A 22,081-nucleotide genomic window follows, 5' to 3' on the forward strand; every position below is an offset into this window, starting at 1 on the left:
GTTTTCTTTCATTTTCAGTGCAAAGATTTTTTTTTTTTTTTAAAAAAGAAAAATGAATGGCATTATGTTCTGTCAACAATCATAATGTTCAAGGAAACCATCCTCAGAAAAGCAGAGCTATCTTACAAGATGTGATTCACATATTGCCACAAAACATTTTAATGCACGGTAGAAAATACAAAAAGCACCCAAGTTGAATAATGCTTCAGTGTTTGTTCTTATGCTTTCGAAGCATGTTTGTTCCTGCTTTATTCCATAATACAGGTAGTCATCAATTTACAATAGTACATTCAGCGATTGTTTAAAACTACAACCATGTTGAACAAAAGGACTTACAACCTGTACCCAAAGTTATGGTCGTTGCAATGACCCCATGGTCACATGAACAAAATTTGGATGCTTGGCAATCCAGTTGCCCTTAGGCTGTGCCTGCTGCTCACGCAAATGGAGCTGCGTGCATGTACTTGCCCGCTGTTCACGTGGAACCATTCCCCCATACTTCGGTCCACAAAAGCGCAAAGGTTGGGGAACTCTATCTTAAACTGTACATCTTTCAAATTGGAATTCAAAAAAAGATCAAGCTGAAGTGTATTAGCCTATTATCTTTTATTTTGATCTTGTAGGTTTTTTTTAAAGGATGATACAGAAAAGCAGGCAAAAAATTAGAATAGCTCCATATTAAGAAAAATGTAAACATAAATTTACACCTTGTTGAGTAAAGCATTTTTAAAAAATGACAAACCAAACAAACAGTGCTATAATTTATGGATCTATAATTCTATTAATTTGGCACATGTTTAAAAAACTGTACAAACAGCACCCCAAAGCTTTATCTAGGCCATTGTTTCCTCTCCTTTTAATATAACATTATTTGAAAATCAGCATCATCAGCCATTTAGTCATATCCAACCTTGAACCACTCTATGGATCAACACTCTCTATGGCCTTCTGTCATGCATTACCTCCTTCAGATCCACCATGGTCACCTCAATTTCTTCTTTTATAGTGTCCAGCTAGCAGGTACTAGGGTGGCCCCTTCTCCTTTTTCCACTGATCATTCTCAGCATAATTGACTTTTTGAGTGAGTCAGGTCTCATGACATGACCAAAATATGACAGTCTCTGTTTAGCGATCTTGGCTTCAAGTGACATTTTTGGTGAGGTTCAGTCTAGAATGTCTTTATTTTTTCAGTCCATGGAAAGTATAATAGTCACCTCCAGCACAGCAGTTCAAAGGAGCATAAATAGCAATGGGAAAATTATTGCATTAACTAATCTGCATTTAGTTAATGCAATAACTAAATAACAATAAATAAATTTTGTATCACTAATACAAAAAAAAACCATTACAACATAAGTGCAAGAAAGACATGTCTGATGCACAGACTTGTCCCAAAGGTCTTTTTTCAAGAGACAACTGGACTTTCTGGTTTTTCTTTGAAGACGTTTCACTTCTTATCCAAGAAGCTTCTTTGGCTGAAGAAGCTTCTTGGATAAGTGAAACGTCTTCAAAGAAAAACAGGAAAGTCCATTTGCCTCTTGAAAAAGCACTTTTGGGACAACCATGACCTGGGTGACTGAGAGTTTCCATAGACAAATCTACAGACTTCCTTCAGTCAACTTTCATGCAGCTTTTGGTTAACTTCAAATCACTATTGAAAGAAACTTCTTGTGCTTCTATACAGTCTTGTGCTAGCAAGAGAATAAAAGGTTGCCCAAGACATATTGGATGCCCAACTTTTGACTTCATCCATGAATTGGCTTTATCCATGCAAGACCCAATACATTAAGTTTGTGGGAATGTGGTTTCCAGCAGGGGGAAAAGTCTTTTATAAGAGGAAGGCAAGGGAAAAGATTTTCAGATATGCCAACATAAATATTTCAAAGTTACTTTTTCATCAACTTTGTAACTAAGCAATTGCTATCCAAAGCAGTTGTTAAACAATGACTATCTGTACCACACTACTGAAGGACAAACCCTTCCCTTACTTTCCATTTTAAATCCAGCATACGTTGACAAAAACACTTCCTCATAATTTCACATTCAACTTTCTTCACAAGCATTTTGATTTTGCAAGTGGACAAAACGTAAATCACTAGTAGACTGGGTATGTTGCATACAACATGTACAGCATAGTTTCTCTGCTTGGTAATGTTTCTCCACCCCCTCTAAATCTCAAAACTTTCTGGCTTGTGTTTCTGATAGGTTTGAAACTACAGACCTAGAAGGCAACATCTCAGTAGCTATGCAGCTTAAGTAACCAAAAACAGAGTGAATGATGCCAATTTGTGCCTTCTGTTTCAAACAACTGCTCCCATACCTTCTTGTGCTCTGTGAATTAACACATTCCTTCCATCTTCCTTCACAAAAAGACATTTTGACCAGAATCAAAAATGTTATGTCCATGTGTACACTGGTACTTAACTTTGTGAACTCTTTTGAATTTTCAGTATTTCTGTAGAATTACTCCCTAAAACGTAATCTGTTCTCCCCACAAATCCTAAAACTAAATAAAGAGAACCCAATTAAACAAATGAGTCAGAAACATGCTCGTTCATTGATTTATTAAAGATGATACATACTTACATACATATTTACAGTGACCTGCAAAAATGTTTCTTCCAATAGTTTTCTTTGGGGAAAGAAGCAAAACAAAATGGATTTTTGAAATAAGTAAGAATGCATGTGAGGCCTCAACATTTTTGTTCATAGGGTTAAGATCAGTGTTACTGAAGAAATGCTGTGAACACATTTTAACAAATTCAAAGTGAGTATGTTAATTCAGCACATTCTGAAAATGTTACATATCAGCAAAATCACTGCAATAATATGTTGCTCTTAGCTTTGTTTATTATAGAAACAATAACAATCTTTCTGTGTTTTCTCCTGAAATAGCATCTTTGGAATTTGTAATCTACTTCCAAATCTGAAAAGTCTATTGCATAGTTCATTCACTGAATATGAATCAGTAATGTGATTTGGTTACAAAAAAGGCAATTGCAATATTACCTAACTTTAAGTAATTTCTAGTTGACGGAAGATAATAATTCTGTTTCCTTCTGCATTGATCCGACAGATCCAATCTAAACTACCAGAAGTCCTCGATTTATGACCATTCATTTAATGACTGTTCAAAGTTACAAGTTATAATTATGCTGAAAAAAGTGACTTAGGACCAGTCCTTGAACCTGTTGCATGTTTCTGCAATCATGTGATCAAAATTTGGCAACCGGAATGTATTTATAATAGTTCCAGCATTGTGGAGTTATTTTTGATTGTCATTTGTTGTGATCTTTCTTGGGGGCTGCCAACAAGCAAAGCCAATGGGGGAAATCGGATTTACTTAATGCCTATGTGATTCACTTAACTGATGATTCACATAATGACCTCGGCAAAAAAGGTTGTAAAATCAAGCATGATTCAACCGCATAGCTTAGTTAGTTCCACTCCCAATTGTGGTCATAAGTTGAAGAGTACTTGTTTATTGGACATCATTATCCCATTTAAATTCTACCAATTGGTAACAATGATATCTCTAATAGAATATTTTATGCTATCATGTCATTTATCAAACAGGTTTCTTGCAAGCACTTGGGTTTATTTATCATGCTAAGGCAAAAGATGTGTTGAACAAACTAAACTATAGTAGTTCATAGATCATGATTTGCAAAAATCAGTGGCTGATTTCCCACTCAAGAGCTAAAGAAAATCAAATATCCCCTTTTATGGTTCAGAACAATGTGTGAATTTTAAACAGAACTTTTAAAAGAGACTTATGTCCATTTATTCAGTTGTAACAATACCAGAAGTAATACATTTGTATTAATTTACATGACAGCAATTTAATTAATGAACCACTTTTAATTTTTTATTTCTAAGTATTTATGATAGACCAATTAGCACTTTTTCAATGTGTGCAATTTTGGCTAAATTTGGAAGGGTAGTAAACATAGCAAAGTTCAATATTCTACAGATTACATACAAAAGAACCTGCTACAGCAGCTACGTGTGGCCTGTGGGCTGGATGTGTCATGTGCTGGCCACGCCCACCCCGGTTTAGCGAAGGGGGAAAAAGTCACAATACATCACAACAACGTGATGCCGTGAGTTTGACACTCCTGTGTTACAGTTTATATACAAAAAAAATTATGACATTTATCAGACATTCTGAGGAACAGCTATCAATCATTGTATAGACCATTAAGCCAAACAGTTTTAAGAATTTATGAATGCAATTTTGATTTGTCCTATACACTAGGACATTTGTTTGCTCAATTATTTTTTCAGAAATGTATAAAAAAAGGATCTTCAAGCAAATATACACAGACATTTAAAAATATTTTAAAATTCATTCAATAAAATTAATTGCATGGGCCTTGGAGGTACATGTAGCATGTTACTATATACAGCTAGTCCTCAACTTATGACTACCCATGAGCCCAAAGTTTCTGTTGCTAAATGAGACATTTGTTAAGTGAATTTTACCCCATTTCATGAGTTTTATTTTGCCAGTTATTAAGTGAATCACTGCAGTTGTTAAGTTAGTAACACAGTTAAGTGAATCTGGCTTCCCCATTGACTTTGCTTGTCAGAAGGTAACAAAAGGTGATGACATGACTCCGGGGTACTGAACTGTCATAAATATGAGTCAGTTGCCAAACCTCTGAATTTTGATCACATGACTGCAATGCTCGTAAATGTGAAAAATGGCTTTGTCACTTTTTTCCCAGTAACACTTTAAAGAGTTATTACTTGTAAGTTGAGGACTATCTGTATTTCTCTCTTTAAAGAGCTGATATAACCGTCTATCTTATGCAGTAATCCTACAAATGTCCTCTCCCTAGGTGGCTCACAACAACCAGTTCAAATAATATGCTTTCCCATTGCCATTTTATGTTTAAAATAGTGCCCAATTTTTCTTATGATCCAGAACAACTTGATTATAGAAGACTCTATAGCAATGCACTTAATTTAATAAGAAATGACCTGTCAGCCTTATATAAATAGGCATAAAGACGTGCTATTCTGCAGTAAGAGGTCTGAACATAAGGGTCTGAAAATCAACCAGTGAAGTGCTATAAAAGGACTCTTCCATAATAATGATTATATGGCATATTTACAAAACTCTTTATAAGATGGAAGGCCTTCAGAGAATACAAGTATATTTCTAGCTTATGTTTATTACAGTGGATCTTCTGATTAATTTTCTCGTTAAGAAATTTAACAGAAGCATAAATTAAAACAATTGGCCCCAACACTATTAATCACTTTATATAGCCAAAGGGGTTAATGTAATTATCCCCCAAATGCCTCTTTTTTCTCATTATTTTCCCAATACATCTTCAACAGTCACAATGAATCACACAGGTCTCTGGCTAAATACAGGCTTTCTTTTATCTATACTGGTGCTTTGCTACAAAAGCAATAAACTCAAACTTACTCAGTTCACAGGTGCATTAAATGATGGAAGTTTGTCCTCTATTGATCAACATGGATGGCTGGATTTTGAATCTGCCTTGCAAAATATATCCAACTGTAAATATGTAAATTGATTAGTATAGCAAATAAAGGAAAAAGCAATTGCAAAGTCTTTCATCTTTATCTCTGAATGCCAAATTCTACTGCAGTAATGTCTTTTGTTTTCCTTGGACAACAGCCATAGTCAGGTCATACATCTTTAAGAATAATAGAAAACCACATACAAAATTCTTAAATATAGGTAAAAGGTGCACTCACCTTCAACTGGAAGTATGCAAGATGGCCTTGTCACTTAATTTTTAAAAACAGTTCAGAACTAATTTTTTGTTTGAAATATTATTTCTAATATTTGAATGCTATTTTTTTCTTTGAAACATTAATAATCCCAATTGCACTTAATATTATGGAAGTGGGTCTTCATTTATATATCTGAAATTATCCTTGCTTCCCCATTTGTTATAAAGTCCCTCTAAGAAATTTGGAGAATTAACATGAGGATAATTGATAATAATTATCACATACCAGTCATCTTTGTTCTACAGGCAGTGAGGCACAATATGCAATTCTGGATGACAGCTGGATGTGCATATATTTATATCTTTGTATACGTGACCTTTAAGTCTGCCCTTGTGCAGACTTCGAAGGCAAAAAAGTTGGCCGATCCCTTCTTGATTAAGAATAAAAGTTTAAGAGATTATTTGTGGGGTGAGCAATTAAATATGTAGAGAGGTGTAATATGTGGACACATTAAATTATTTGTTTTAATGACTGCTATAGCACCATTATATTATGTGAATGAAACATGGAAAACTTCTAATAGTTGCTTATTAGCTTACCTCACTGTGCTTTTCAAACACATTTAAAGTAAATGCATTCCTCATTTTAATCAATCAGTACAGTTCTTTGGTCAACTAGGAGATGAAAAAAGAGGAGGAGGAGAAATGGGACAATTAAAATTAATCATTTTAAAATCCCCCTGATGCAATTAAATTAATGCTGCATTTCACTTTACCATTCAAATAATTGGGATCTAAAAGCAAAATAACTGCAAAGTTAAAAACAACTAAAGTTAAATATATCCCCTCTTAAACATACTTAGGTCTAGGTAAATCTAATTATATATATGAAATAAAACTTCTGAAGAGCACTAGATGACCATTACATAGATGCAAACCTATTGCTAATAAGTAGGTAATGGTAAAACTATTTTAATAACTACCATATCAAATTATCATTGTTTTAATTGTAGAATGATAATCAATCCTAATAAACTCTATATATTTTTTATCCCTCTGTGTAAGTACTGATCTAAAACTTGGAAACTAACAACACAACCAGCCTACTTTTAAAACCTTACTACTTCTATTTTGTCCGTATTTTGTCTTCCTTTTCCTGTGATAATAAGACGAGACAGCCATTCCTGCTTTATTAACAACATGTTGCTGCTAAATATATGAAGAATCCACATGGGCCTGCTAATATGCTCCAGGTAATTGTGCCTTTTACAAAACAGCATGATTCAATATCTACAGCCATTAAAGTAGGCTTATTTTCGAAAACACCTACCCTTTTCCCATTAACCATATTCTGAATTATAAGAATATGGTGGGATGGAGCGGTGCTATTTCACCCGTCAGTTTCAGTTACAAAAACATTTGTTCAATGGACTATCCTCCTGTAACATTCAGATTGTATAATACAAATAAAGCAGAAGCATGTTTGCAATCTCACCCAGTGACCATTCCTTGGCGAGAGAACAGACTAACTATTCAGAAGCAATTTTCTTCAGACTGAATTTATGTGCTGACCGTATAAGATCACTTCCCATAATAACCCTCCCCCTACCCAGTGTTAAATACAATCTGTCTCCCACTCACTGTAATAATAATGTGCAAATGACTGTAATTTTGCAGACATGAAACAGCCTAAAGTGAAACATGTCTAAACAAGAGGTTGATTTTGAAAAATGGGGGCTATTAACCAAATTAGTAAAATATACATTATTCAAAAAGAGAAAAAAGAAAAGAAAAATTCAACAGTGACCTGTGTAAGTACTATTTTATTTAATTCCTCCTCCAAAAAACCCTAATCATCTCAATGAGTAAAAATGAGATGAAATATTTGCAATTTCATTGAAAAAACAACATGGGAAAACAGAAGCAAAGGAAGAAAAATATTTTTAGGGATTCATCTATGAGTATTGGTTACTGACATTCTCTTTATCCAGAATTATTATTATCCAATACTTAGTTCAAGAATGCTTTTAGCAACATTCTGTAAAACAAAAAGATCCAAATATCATATGCTGATTACATTAGCATAATATATGTTTATTAATGTTCATACTTTTTCCTTTTTCTACCATCTTTCAAATACCTTGATCATATACAGTCTTATTTTATAATCTGATTTCTATTTAAGTAAATCTTATACATAGTTTCAGAATACAGTGTTGTCAAAGTGCAATCTTATTAAGACTTAATTGTTCACAATTCCATTAAAAAATTACTTTGAAGTCTCATCTACAAACTTTATTTAACACACTGGCAAAACAGTAATTCACAATTAGGTGGAAAAAACAGGACAACAAAAACATTTCAAAGCAGTTTACAAAGTTTAGAGTTTTATTATTATTGCTGAACATTTTTATAGCAATCTTCATTTCTTTAACAATAAATTTCACCTTGTTTCAAAAGCTCATTTCCCAAGATTTGCTATTGTTAGCATATTGCTGTGTATTCTCTGTGTGGGATTACAACCTAAGAATTGGAACAAAAAGCTTTATTTATATTGCAACTACACTGCTATAAACAGACCTATTTTCCAGGCTTCTCACTTCCAAGAAACCTTCCATTTTTTTAGCAAGACTGTAGTTATTTAAAGTGCATCAAGAAGTATTTCTCAAACTGTTGAATATTCCTCAATTCAACCACTTTAAAATTTACTTTTTCCCTCCCAGTTTACTGCTGACATAAGATCCTGTAATGAAGTTCAAGTCATTCATCTATTTACTGTTATCTATTAGAGGAGGGGGGAGGAGGAAGACAGAGAGGGGGAGGGAGAGAGAGAGAGATGGCTGAATTTGCAGTATTTATGAACTGAGATGCTTAATACACTACTGACATTTCAATAGGTATAGAACTGGCTATCTCAGCTCTTCCTGAAATAGCATTAGCTTCAGCATTAACAACTACTTCTCCTAAATTCCCTTTACTACAGTATATCCCATATAAAGTGTCACTCAATCACTTAATCCTTTCTCCAAGTAAAAGAGATGGTTTTCTGGCACTAATTTCCATAACTTTTTTGTAATTTCCTGAATAAGAAGGTTATACAACTTTTTCTCAGCTTCAAAAATCTGCTATGCAAAAATATCTTTTATACCAAATAATATTTGGATTGCAGGTATGGTAGAGGGAAACAATGATTTAGTTTTTTTCTTTACAAGACCAGATTATGTTGCAGAACCAAAAATTAACAGAGCCCTTTTTATTGCATTCAAGATTTCCCAAACGAATACCCAGCTGGAGGATTCAAATTTTACAACTGAATCTACAGATGAAAGTTCTTACTTTTAGCAGGCAGTATCGGAGTTATAATTTCAAGATATGAATTGGAAATTGAGCTTTTTTTACAAGTTAACAATGGATTGTTGACATGAGTTAGGCTCAATTCATATGACTATTCTGCATTTCACATGGTCTACATGCGGGGTGTCAAACTTGCATTATCACGGCAGCACCATGTGACCTATCATGACTTTTCTCTCCTTCGCTAAATCAGGCATGGGTGTGGCCAGCTTGTGACGCATCCAGCCTGCAGACTGCAAGTTTGACAGCCCTGGTCTACATCATCATAGCTGCAAAGCTGAACAAATCAGAACTTACTTCTACACAAAATTATAGTCTTGCATTACTATCATTAGACTTACCGTAGCTCACACATTACACTAATGATTTTGTTAAGTTTTGTGGAATAATCACATTTTTGTTCCATAAATATATAAAAATATTAAAACATATAAACTACATGACTGGGTTATAAATTAAGCCAAATCCAACCAAATCACCTAATAACTTAATGACATACGTGATTTTATCAGATGATCGGTGTGTTTGTAACCAATATCTTCCTTCTATACAATTGTTGGCTGCATTCACTACTGTACCAAATTTTAGTGGCAATGCAGAACTGTTCCAACCATTGTTAACTCATTAAAAAAAAGAAACTCAATTGTGGAAGCATTTTGTAGAAGAATTTTAGGGAAACTGGCAAATATGTAAGATGTGAGCAAGAATAACTGGGCATTGTGTACATTAGTTACACTTGTAAGTCTTTTTGACCTCAATAGCAGTAGTAAGCACACAAAGTGGATCAACCCTAGTTTGTTCAAATGAAATTCCTGCCAGGCAAATATATTGTTTTAAGGATCATCATATTTATTCATCTAGAGATTTACACCAAATAGTACAAAATATATTTTAGGTATTAAAATATCAAACCACACAATTGGTTGCAAACTGTTATAATGTGAAACCCCATACTTCAAATTTTATACTTTTAACATTTGGAGAAAAATGTTCTTTATCTGTTCAAGTATTTCTTTAAAAAACGCATTCTTGATTCCCACAGATGAAAGATAACAGCAAAACCAAAAGGGTTTTAAAGAAGCTATAAAATATATGTGTCCATCTAAACAATGGCTATTAACTATCATGCACATGCTTAATGGTTTATTAAGCATGACCTCTGAGAGCACTATCTTTCAATAACTGGACATTTTGATTATTTCAGGTTTTGCTTAAATATGTAAACTAGCGTGTCTGGAACAAAATAACATATTCTGTACAGAAAGCTTGGGGGAAGGGCTGCTGAATTAGTTTTCTCCAATGCAGACTTTGCAATTTTCTGACACCAGGATATACCACAGCTTTAGTACATTCTTGGTTGTACATCTGCAACAAAATATAATTCTTGATGAAGCGCGTCACTGGAAAGAGGTTAAGTGGGGGAAGGGCGACCAGAAAATAATTGCATTCTCACTCATGTGTTCACGCGGTTGGTAAGTGGTTTCTTGCTATTCCAATTCACTGCTTGCAGCAGTAAATCAGCAGGCTGGAAACAAAAGGGTTACTCTTCTTCATAATAAAAATCGAAATGCCCTACTTAAGTCATATTGTAAAAATGAGCAGAAAATAAAGTGTGGAAAAACGAAGTGAGAAGGGTGAGAAAAGGCGATCGCGCACCATGTCGGCTGAATATCCCTGCAAAGCAGGGAGGATGGGGGAAAGGAGACAGGGACTGTTTTCCTTTGGGAAAACGTCTCTCCGTCAACTCCCTCCTTTTGCTCAGGAAAACACACATCAATATCAAAAAAAAAAAAACCAAAAAACCCCCACCTATGTACAGAGTCAAATGGTACAGATATTCAGTGGGGGTAAAAAAAAAAAAAGCACTCGGAGAAACGGAAAGATTTTTCAATTGGTTCTTGGAAAAGGCACACAAGGAAGCCATTAATTGTGGCTTTGCATGCAGACGCAAATCTTACAGGCTGAAATGGTATAAACGAGGGAGTCTCCCAGATTCCGTCTCCGGGATATATGGTGCAGTCTTAACCCCCCCACCCTTCCTTACCTGATCCTTTCATTTAAAAAAAACGTATAGGCTAATGCCGTAATTGAAATAGGAAACATATTTGTATCTTGCTGTAGCAAAAGCCTGCCTAATGGAGGACTCCCATAGGCTGAAGATTGCAAAATACAAGACTGTGTCTGTATGTGGGTGTGCGCGCATTTCTCACACCCTCCGGCAGCTAAGAGGAGCCACCATCCAATGAGAAGGCTCGGTTTCATAAAAGCTGGCCTTTGATTGGACAGAAGGGAAAGGGCATTGGGAACAAAGAAAAGTCCCTTTCAGGTACGGAGTCTGGGCTTGCTTCACGCTCTCGCTTCTCTCCAGTTCTGATTTCTGCTGTTCAGTAGTGCAGTAAAGGCAGCTTGATTTATGCAGTGTGTGTAAGAGAGCGAGCTCATGTGAGAGAATGAAAAGCTCTATATTTTGAAGGGTTTTTTTTTTTTAAATTTCAATTTAGAAAAGCCTTTTAATGGTTCACGAAATCTGGTGCTCTTTTCTTCAAAAAGCCCCCCTTAATCTGTCGAGGAAATTAATTTTTTTTCCAAAAATAAAAAAAAAATCGGCTGCAACAAAACACACTCATTGCACTTGTAGAAGGAAAAGGTCAACTCGATTCGATACAGTAAGTACGACTGCGTGGTGTATCGATAGCACTTAGAGGGGATATCTAGAGCTATCTTATCTCTCTTATCTGTCTCTCTTTCATATGAAAAGGGGAGCGAGCGTTAAGAAATGCGTGCATTGCAAAGAAAGCTGGCTGTAGGTGGGTTTAAAACTAAAATACACCAAAGGGGACGTAGGAGAGGGTGAAAGCATTGCAATTTCTCACACAAATCATCCTGAAAGTGCACTTGAGGGGAAGAGCAGGAGGAGGGAGCGCGCTAAAGCGTGTTACCTTTTGGGGTTTAACTGACCAAGTGGGGGAAATAAAAAAACAAACAAACAAAACCCGAGACTTAAAGATCAGCCTGCGTGTCGCCTTGTCCCTTGCTTCAAGATCAGCCCTAAAACAATCAAAGAGCTTGATAAAGAAAATCGAATTTAAGATCCTTTGGAAGGGAGAGATTGTCTTCTGTCACATGCAAATAAACAAACTGCTGTTAAAAGTGGGGCAGGAGGAGGACGCCCGTGTGTTGTGGGTACAGTGAATATTTTTCTACCACCCTTAAAAAGCTGCTCCGGTTCCCATCTCCCGCCCATAGCAATATAACACACAGAACTGCCATGATCCAATAAAGAAAATACTAATTTGAATGCTACGGAATGTTTCGTTTGTGCTGGAGAGAAAGAGAAAAGGGGCATTTAAAAACCAACCACGAAGCCCTCCTCCTCATGGCGAATTCCTGATGGCACCGAATTCGAGGAAGGGGCCGATCACTCTCCTTTTTCTGCAACAGAAGGTTTGCAAACCTGGGGTGCTCATTTCACCTCTTATCTCGGGAGCAGCCACTTCTCGGGAGCAATGTTTCAGATGCATAACTTGTAGCTGCGCCAGCCCCAGTAGGTAGGGAGGGGGGGAAAGAGAGGATGAAGGAAGAGAGGAAATAGATTCTCTCCCCCACCCCTTTAAAGACCAGATCAGTATTTTCTTGATACGGTTGTCACCCATTTTTTGTTCTCACGACAACCAATTGAGCCCTTGATCCTCACGTGATGTGAAAAGCTTGAACTGTAACAAAATCGCTCCTTTTAGGTGGTTGGTTGCTACTATCCCTCCCATCCCCCTCCCTCCCTGCCTCCCTCGTCTGTTTTCTCCCTGATACATTTCCAGCGAACCGACTCTGCAGTTTCCAATCTATCAACAATTCATTACAGTTTTTTTTTATCTTCCAAACACCAGCTAATTAAAAATACTAAAGCCAAGCTCCGAAAGGCGAGGAGGGAAGAAGGAAATGTGAAAGATGAACCAGCGTTGGCTGAAACATTTCTCGAGGGTAGGAGGGAGGACCAAACAAAATCTCTGTTCTAAAAATAATGACACATATTTTACCTCTTCGGATTCTTAATTACCGATGGCTCATTCTATGATTTGTTTGTTTTAAAAACCTCTCCAGGAACTGGTATTTGATTGGGAAAAAAAAAAAAAAAGACCTATTCCCCCAAAAAACTTTCAATCATTTCCTCCGTTTAGGAATATTTGCTTCATTTTCAGACTCTCTTTTTTTCAACACTCCATCATGTTTTGATAACTGGTTCATCAGACTCTGATTTTATTCCCTCCCTCTTCTCCCTTCCATTCTCCCGTCAAGTTAGTTCAAGAAGTCAGATCTGTGAGCGCGGGAGGGGGAAAAAAAACCCCACTTCCCAACTAACAGGCGGAATCCAGCCCAGATTTTCAATCCTTTCCCCCCCCCCTTCACTAATTTTCCTCGATGTTAGCACATTCTGCCTTGTAACAACCGGTCGCCTGTAGGTTTGTTTCATGGAATCATTACTTACTGATCAGGATGGCTACAGAAGCTGGAACTGAAGACTGGATGTGAAGTTACGGAAAACATTTTTTCAATTTTTATTTCTTTATTACAATCACATCTTGGTGCTTGTTCAAGGAAAGAAGAAAAAATATATTTTTTATTTTTTTTTGGTGTTTGTGGCTTCTGGTGTTTTAAATGTGAAATACTATCTTTCAGCCTGTGAAGTTGTGAGGAACAAAATACTTAAGAAGGAAAACCATATTTTTTTTCCAAAAAAAAAAAAAAAAAGGTGGGAGGAAAGAACCTCTTTTGTGTGCCAAAAAGGAAGGAAATATGTTTATTGATGATTACTCTGCCCGAAATGTTAGTTGGTTTTTACTTCTTGATTACTTGCTCTTTAAGTAAAATGAAGTGGGATATTGAGTTCTTGCTGAAACCAGCAAGAACAGAATTTTGATTCTCTGGCTTAATTTAAAAAATGATAAAGGATTAAAGGTAAGCAATGCATATAATATATAAATATTTAGACACGGATATTAAGAGAAAAAAAGATTCCTTTAAAATAATTTTAGCTAAGCTGTGTCAAGCACACTCTGTCTTGCGGTTAGAGGCCACCTTGGTGTAGAGCGTTTAAAGTGTATGTCTTAATCAGTTTCCAGTACAGTCAGTAATACTATATTTAACAGTCTGAGCAGTAGGTGACCTAAGTGGACATTAGAACTACTTTGAGATGTGTTATCTTAAATGCATTTTAAATAGAAATGGTGCATTCCCTTCTCAGATTAAAAATGTTAAAACGAATGTACTTTTATTGTTGTTTTGTTGTTCTCAGAGATTCTTCCTTACAGAAACAAGCTAATTCAGTCTAAGGAACAGATTCAGAACTTGAAGGGGGTGGTAAATTTTTTCCCCCAATAATGGGGGGAAATGGGTTTTAGACAGAGAAGCTTCCTCATTGTGCTTAAATGATACAGAATCACATTTGGTATTTTGGAATTTTGGAATTAAATGCTGCAATTTAAGAATATGGTTATTTTGGGCTTGGGTTTTTTTTTTTGGTTGTATTTTGGGCACATGGCATTTTAAGAAATGATCATAGATGATGGGATGCAACCTTAGAAAAGAGGCTTATTATCAAAGGCTTTGGTTTTACAGACATCTCAAAAATTAATGTATGGAGTGTCTTTTCTTATGTGCCTCTAATATCAGTTTGACTGTATTCTGATAAGACCCAGCAAGAAATATTCGACTTTTCCCCTTCCTCACAGGAAAAGGTGGACCTGGACTTCAGGGTATATACCCAGATATACCTGGGGGAGGAAAGCAAGAAGAATTAACTTTAAAAAGCCCCACGGAGATAAACGAATGTCCCCTCATCTACAAAGGAAAGTTCGTCTGATTTTTACTCAAGAGTTCTCATCTTCAGGATGTCATTGAACACTTCCACTGCTGGCAAAGGTGTGGATCCAAACACAGTTGATACCTACGACAGTGGTGATGACTGGGAAATCGGGGTTGGGAATTTAATAATTGATTTGGATGCAGATTTGGAGAAAGACAGACAAAAGTTTGAGATGAATAATTCCACCAATTCCAAGGATTGTGGGAGTCTTGCTTCTAGTGGAGTTAATCCTACCTCAGCCTTAGCTGATGGCCTAAAATTTTCTTCTGTTCAACCCCCTGCTTCTCAGGGGAATTCCTCACACAAAGAAACTAACAAATCAAAAGTGAAAAGGAGTAAAACTTCGAAGGATGCTAGTAAATCTTTGCCTTCTGCTGCCTTGTATGGAATTCCTGAAATCAGCAGTGCTGGCAAGAGGCAGGAAGTCCAAGGGCGCCCAAGCGAGGCAGGTGGCATGAATTCAGCACTGGGTCAAAGTATGAACAGCAGCCCAAATGGCAATAATGGTACCACCAGCATCAATAACAACACTCTTGCCTCTTGTGGGAAAAATAAAGAGGAGAAAACAGGTAAAACACAAGCCAGTAGAGGCTCCAAGCGGGATAAAGATGGAGGTAAATCCAGGAAAGACCGGCAACTTGATCTACAGCAAGGACCCTCAAATAACTCTAGCCAAACTGCTCCTGGGCACTTGTATAGTTTTGGGGCCAAGGGAGGTTGTGCTGGGAGCAACATCCCTTTCAATTGTACCTCCTCCTCCACAGCTGGGGATGCGAACAAAAGTGCTCCAGATTCAGGGTTAATGGGGAACTCTATTTTGGTAAAGAAAGAAGAGGAAGAGGAGGAAAGCCACAGGAGAATAAAAAAGCTGAAAACAGAAAAGGTAGGAGTAATTCACCATTCATCATTTGATAAACTTTGAACAACTCTGCTTCTGTTTGTATATTGTCCAGTATTTATGATTAATTTTCTCAATTGCCTACTTATGGCCTGGGCTTACATGTTATCTGACTGGAGTGTTTGGTTTTTAGGAAAATATATCTAAATTGTCACTGATGGGGGTTGCCCTCATTGTGTTTTATCTTGCAAGTTGGGAGGTTGTTGCCATTGCTGTTTGGAATGAAACCTTTTGTGTGCATCCTACATTGAAATCATGGTGATGTCTGTTTGGGGGGTGGGGAGGTGTTCTGTCTCTCCAGGTATCTGAATAACTTGCACCATCCTTTGATTACAAGGAAGAGCAATTAAACAGGTTCTTGACTTCTTTAGCTCCTTGAATTAGAGAGATAATCTTGGTGTGGGTGTGGGGGGAGGAGGCTGTTAGAGAGTTATTGCCTCTTGTACAAAAGCCAAGAGGTTCTACATAATTCAGAAACTGCCATAAGGCATGCTTTGTCAGCAGGCATGCCGTGTGCTTAGAAGCTGTTTGGTGCAAGTCCAGTGGGGGAGGGGAGCCCACTGAAATCTGTGTGTACAACCTTTATCTCCAAATGTAGATGAACACTTTGTCCTCTGTCCAGAAGTCTCTTTTCTTCTTATCTACATTCTCAGAGAGTTCCTGGATGTGCACTGCCTGTTTGTTGAATAGCTGAAAAATGTGTGTGTTTTTCTTCCTCTTCACTAAAGTCTGAAGAATGTGCTCTGTTAAGGATAAATGGCCTTGCATTGTGAGGGGAAGTGGAAGTTACTGATTTCTCTTGGCTGCTCACTGGGGCAGGGTTTGGGGTAAGCACCATTTGTTCTGTATCCAGAAGACAGAAGGTTTCTTTGTCATCCAGGGAGCTATTGTTGGGTTATAATTAAGACTCAAATTAATTCCACAGGTTGTTTAAACAAAAGAGAACCCTTCCCTACTCCCATGAAGAGTAATCGCTTGCAACATTATACATGTTGTCTTGACATTATTCCTTTTTACAATACCCAGCCAAAAGTGTGAAAGTTTTTAGCTGCTTATTTAGTACACTACAGCTTACAGAACTGTGAAGATGTGCTATTTAAAAGACGTTTGGTGAATTTATATATTACGTATATTTTAGTAAATATTAGGCTCCTATAGCTCATCAGTAAATTGTTTGCTATAAAAATTGGATAGTTTAGAAGTGATTGCCAAGGTAATTAATTTAGAGCCCATAAACCTTAATATATAGCATTTAATTTAGTTATAAGCCTGCAAACTAGGGCTTTGAATGGTCTGTGTTACACTGTGTCTTCCTCCTCCCCCTGTCTCCTGCTGCTACCTTCAGCCAACTGAAAAAAACTAGCTCAGTTTACATCCTAAATTTGGTTTATCTTCTGGGTTAGTGCAGTGTTTCTTCTTGGTCTGAAAACTATCCTAAAATCCCATGCTTGTTTTTTTTAATTAACTTAGTACAGTAGGCATTTGCTTTTGTTGCCAATAGTCTTCAAATTGTAGTTCTCTAATCTGCTTTAACTATCTAGATAAATTGCCCTAATCCAGTCTTCACAATAGTTGTGGTTAAAGAGTCAGAGCCATTTGATTGGATTCAGTGGATGCCTGGAATGTGGGAGGTGCTGCCCTTTTGTAACCCCCTTAGCCTTTTAATCTTTCAGCCAAATGTTCACATTCAACAATTTTGTTTAGCTGGCAATCTGAACATTTCAGTATCTCAAAGGCTGCTGTCATGGCAACAAGAGATTAGAGAGTGGTGTGGTTTTCTCCAGTTTTTGTGTTCCTTTTCATACTAGTCGCACAGGAAATTATATGAGGAATGAATTCATACACAAGCAAGTACATTTCAGCCAGTGTAATGTAAATGAGGTAATGTGTAAACTAGGAACAAACCAGTCTGGAGTAGCTTTTTGCCAAAAGAACACTTCTCATTTCAATTCTTGTCTGTATAGAATTGGTAGAGCTTGAATTACCAGAAACACCCACTGCTGCTGCCTTATATTGACTTTAATGGCTTCACTTGTTAGAGTCCTGCAGAGCTGCCCATTGTCTCTGGAAGGAGGATGTTGGCTTACTGTCTTAAACATCCTACCGTTTTTTTTCTTTTGCTTTTGCTATTCAGGGAAATTCCTTTTAATCAAGTCATGTGAATGTAAAACTAAGAATATGACTATTTTTCAAACAGGATTTAAAAACAAACAAATATTCAAGGGCAGCCTTGTTTGAAAAAAAAAACAACCTGAAAATTAAATTGGCCTTTATTGAGAGACAAATTGGTGAAGAGCCCAAAATAAAATCTTTCTTGGCTTCAGCATGGATCTGGCAACAGTGGGCAATTGAATCAGTTTATACACTTAAATCTGAATGTTTCTTTTTTAAATTAAGCAATCTCCGAACATTTAAACTCTGAGGTTCTTTTTTGGAATGGAGCTTTTTTAAAAAACAACAATAGCAAAAAGACAGTTAAAGCATAAAAGCTGCTTCCTAGTGGTGCGATTCCTATTTATTTTTTAATATATTGCTGAATTGCCAATTTTAAGTTTCTTCTGTTTGTCTGTTGAAGCCATGTGAAAATATGTTCAGTGGAATCTTTTGGCATCCGCTAACTATTTCTTTTAAGCTTGCAAAATGTCAGAGGTTATGTGCTTGTTCAACCCTTTTGGTATTTAGCATACCAATTACATGTTTCAATGAGTAAAACAAAGGAAAAGATTTGGTTGCCAGGATGTGACAGGAGGGGCTGGAATGTTAGAACCTGCTCCGTTTCAACATTGCCAAATTTCAACTATCAAGTTACAGAAAAATTTAATCAACCTAAGATTTTCCTGTCTGGGTTTTTTTGATATTTTGCCTACTGTTCATCTGCGTGTTCATCAAACAGTTTGCATTATAATTTTATATAACTTCATATATAATATTATATAATGTATATAATATAACTTAATGCATTTAAGTGGGATGTGTGTTGTTAATTGGCTATTCTTTAGAACTAGTAGAGGATGTGTTGTTCACTGTTTTATCAGCATGCAGAGCAATTCTCTGTTGGAATTAGGTTGCTTCTCTGTATTCATGTACATTTATTGTAGTATGAAACTTGTAACTGGTTGTTGTACACATCCTGAGCTTTTTCATGTTTCCTGTGATGTTGAAGGGTTGTGAACATTTTGAAAATGTTTTGACTTCATGAGGTTATGGAAGTGTATGTTGTTTGTATTTAAATATGGCCATGAATGCTAGGGTTTGGGACTCATTTATTCATCGTTGAATGAGAGAAGGGGCAGAAAGGTCACGGGTTGTAGCTAAGAACAAAGTCCATTGTGATTTGACAGCAAACAGTTTTGAAAGCTACATAAGAGATTTAGCTGTTGAAAACACTGATAACTACTGGGTGCTTAACAATGAGCTCAGTTCAGAGTTCTTAATGTTCTATAGGGTTGCCTAGTAGTGTGACCACATTTGGGGGGGAGAGGAGGTGAAGAGATGCTGTCTTTAGGCTGACGAAAGCTTTCTTTGTGAACCTACTGATCCCCTCAGACAAGGTCCATTCTGTATTGAATTCCTCAGTAAGGTTAAAGTAACACTGAAACAGTAGAGAATGGTGAGAAATATTTATACAGCAAAACATTTAAAAATATTTCCTCATTGTGAACAAATGGGAAAAGCAAATTGATTTGACATGAGATAGCAGAAAATTTTACCATTATAAATAACTTCATAAATACTCAGTTGAAAACAGAAAAAAGTAAAGCTATATTGATATTAAGTTTATTCACTTTATTTTAAGGAGTTTTCTTTTAAGTCCTTTTTAATGATAGCTATATAAGTACTATTTTTGTAAAGCAGTATTTCATGGTTCAGTAATTGAAAAGAATGTTAAAGCTGCCAAGCATAAATATCATATAACCACAGAGGTGTTCAATAACAAAATTCCAAGTAAAGTGGAATGTGTGCTATGCTACTTCTAGTTTCCAGAGTAAAACAGAGGTGAATAAACTGATTGGCTGACCTTTGTTTTTAAATTTCAAATGTTTAACTATAACTTTATAGAATAATCATAAATTGCTAAAAAAATAATAATCCAAGGATGATATATATTATAGCCACCCATATTTTTAATGAAAGGTTAGTTTGACACTGAATAATTGAGAATACACATAATGGACTCCAGCAGGCAACCACAATGAGGGTCAGTTTTTCAAAAGAGTCATTACTTAGCAAGTGGTTGAATTATTCCATCAATTTTTTTCCCAGAGGCAAAAAAGAAAAAAGGAACTTGGAAGAGAGAGGGAAATCTCCCAAAGGATAAATTTAGTGAGTTAATACCATTTATCAAATCGTATGTGATAAAAGGTGTCCACTTACATTTCCAAGAAACGAACTCTTTAAAAATGTTAAGTAAAATTACTAATATGTGAAAACAATTGGTTTTTTTTTAATGGAAACTCTAAATTTCTTAATTCTTAAGCAGTAAGATTCTTGACTGTGTTGATCATGCACCTTGGATAAAGAACATCATCCGGCCTTTGTTTGAAGTCTGTTATTGAAGCTAATGACTGGTCTTGTGCCCCCTTGAGATAAATGACATTATCTCTGAGTAGGCTGACAGGAAACAGGCATGTTAATGGTGAAGCTGCAGGGAGGATCTGCTGTAGTTCTGACAAAAGAGTTAAGCATGGACCCCTGGTTGTGATCATTAACAAACAATGCATTCCTGCTTTTCCTGGCAGGGCTGTGATAATTGGAAAGCTACTTTATCAACAATTACTTAAACTTTAAAACTACTTGTCCCCATCTCAGTTATAAAAATTGTGGTCTTTTTCAGAGAAGAAAAAAGCTTTAACATTTAGTGGCAGGGATTTTGTTCTATTTATATTTTATAGTTATAGTTATGTTTACAATAATTTACTGGCCCTAAAATGAAGAAAAAAAACCACAAAACCTCAGTGTAATGAATGAACCTTGTTGGGATCAATTCCCAGGGAGAACCTATTAAAAGGCCACAAAAACAAAGCAATAGGATACCGGTAGTTGTCATCTACAACTTAGCTCAAGCCACTGAAACATATTACTAATAAGCTACAACCCATATTGTACAATGACACTGAATTTTCTATTCCCATTATCTGCACTGGATATCAGACCCATGTTTCAATATTGTCAATCACTCAGCCTTAAATAGATTTTCACAAGCAATACAAACAACAGACAATATGGAACACCACTGGTAACAAATCAAAAGTCAACTTTGCCCTCACATTTATGCCATCAGTACATCACAGACCCAAAGACACACAAGATCAGAATGTTTATATATTCTTCCTTATATTCCACTATTTGCCAAAAAAAGCCACCCTATTTTTTGTGTTGAACAAACAGACCACATTTTGAACAAAATACCAAATTCACACAAGTTTGACATCAACGTTCAAAACGCAGGTAAAATAAAGTTGGGACATTTTAACTTAGCGCATTCAAGATCCCAAGGTACCTGTTCTGGAACAGTGAAACTACACCAACAGGTTTGAATGAGAGATTGCTTAATTCACATAAAAGGTTTCAACTATTTCAGAAAGTCTTAACAAATAATGGATTTGAAATACATTACTATTTTAATTGATATGATAGTTACAATCTATTTCACATTTAACTTATATCAGCATTATCATTTCTACATCTTCAGGATGAAGTTATGATTTGCTATAGTCTGAAAAAGAATTACCAGACTCCTGCTTTTTGGCTACCATACACTAAGATGGCTTAACTTCTTAGGAATCTAATTGGCAATATAATTTATTTATATATATATATTTATATTTATATTTTTATATGTATGTGTATATATATATATATATAAGTTTTCGCGGGTACTTACATGTATGGTATTCAGCTTTGTTCGGGTATTTTCCCACTTCATTGTAGTTGTGCTTTTAAAGTTGTAGCAACGTTTCGGCAGAATCTCATCTGCCATCATCAGGCTTCTGTATTGTGTCCGTCTGTGAGTCAGGCAACTGTGGGGCCTGACTCACAGGCAGACAGAAGCCTGATGATGGCAGATGAGTTCTGCCGCGTTGCTACACTTTAAAGCACAACTAATGATGTGGAAAATACCAACTAAATACCATATATATATATATATATATATATATATATATATATATATATATATATATATATATATATTTGTTTTCTTAAGTTTTCGGTACAATGTATGGTGTTCGGCTTGGTTGGGTATTTTCCCACGTC

General features: G+C 36.0%; 1 protein-coding gene and 1 long non-coding RNA gene across 9 annotated transcripts in view; one reads left to right on the top strand and one right to left on the bottom strand.

The window, feature by feature from the left end:
* Nucleotides 1-370: 370 nt before the first annotated feature.
* Nucleotides 371-11,219, bottom strand: LOC148132503 (uncharacterized). 2 transcript variants are annotated; one of them, XR_015748108.1, is made up of 3 exons: nt 11,113-11,219; nt 6,001-6,142; nt 371-5,533 (listed from the first exon to the last, which is right to left on the bottom strand). It is a non-coding gene; the product is annotated as an uncharacterized LOC148132503 (long non-coding RNA). The 2 variants fall into 2 exon arrangements; XR_015748107.1 differs by having other exon boundaries at nt 371-2,632; nt 5,441-5,533; nt 6,001-11,219.
* A 143-nt stretch (nt 11,220-11,362) lies between these two features.
* Nucleotides 11,363-22,081, top strand: part of ZNF608 (zinc finger protein 608) — a 132,136-nt gene continuing 121,417 nt past the window's right edge. For 3 of the 7 annotated variants that reach the window (XM_026673750.2, XM_026673740.2, XM_026673759.2), the window contains exons 1-2: nt 11,393-11,734; nt 14,795-15,811. In XM_026673750.2, the coding sequence (XP_026529535.1) occupies nt 14,954-15,811 (858 nt within the window). In that variant the 5' untranslated portion in view covers nt 11,393-11,734; nt 14,795-14,953. Of the gene's footprint in view, nt 11,735-12,325; nt 12,513-12,976; nt 14,022-14,794; nt 15,812-17,555; nt 17,708-22,081 lie in introns of those variants that run through there. The other 4 variants (XM_087958002.1, XM_087958001.1, XM_087958003.1 and 1 more) reach the window with 4 other exon arrangements.

Source organism: Notechis scutatus, chromosome 2, assembly GCF_049901735.1.
Source record: "Notechis scutatus isolate UNSWTSFEM ecotype Mainland chromosome 2, rNotScu1.2, whole genome shotgun sequence".
Classification (NCBI taxonomy): domain Eukaryota; kingdom Metazoa; phylum Chordata; class Lepidosauria; order Squamata; family Elapidae; genus Notechis; species Notechis scutatus.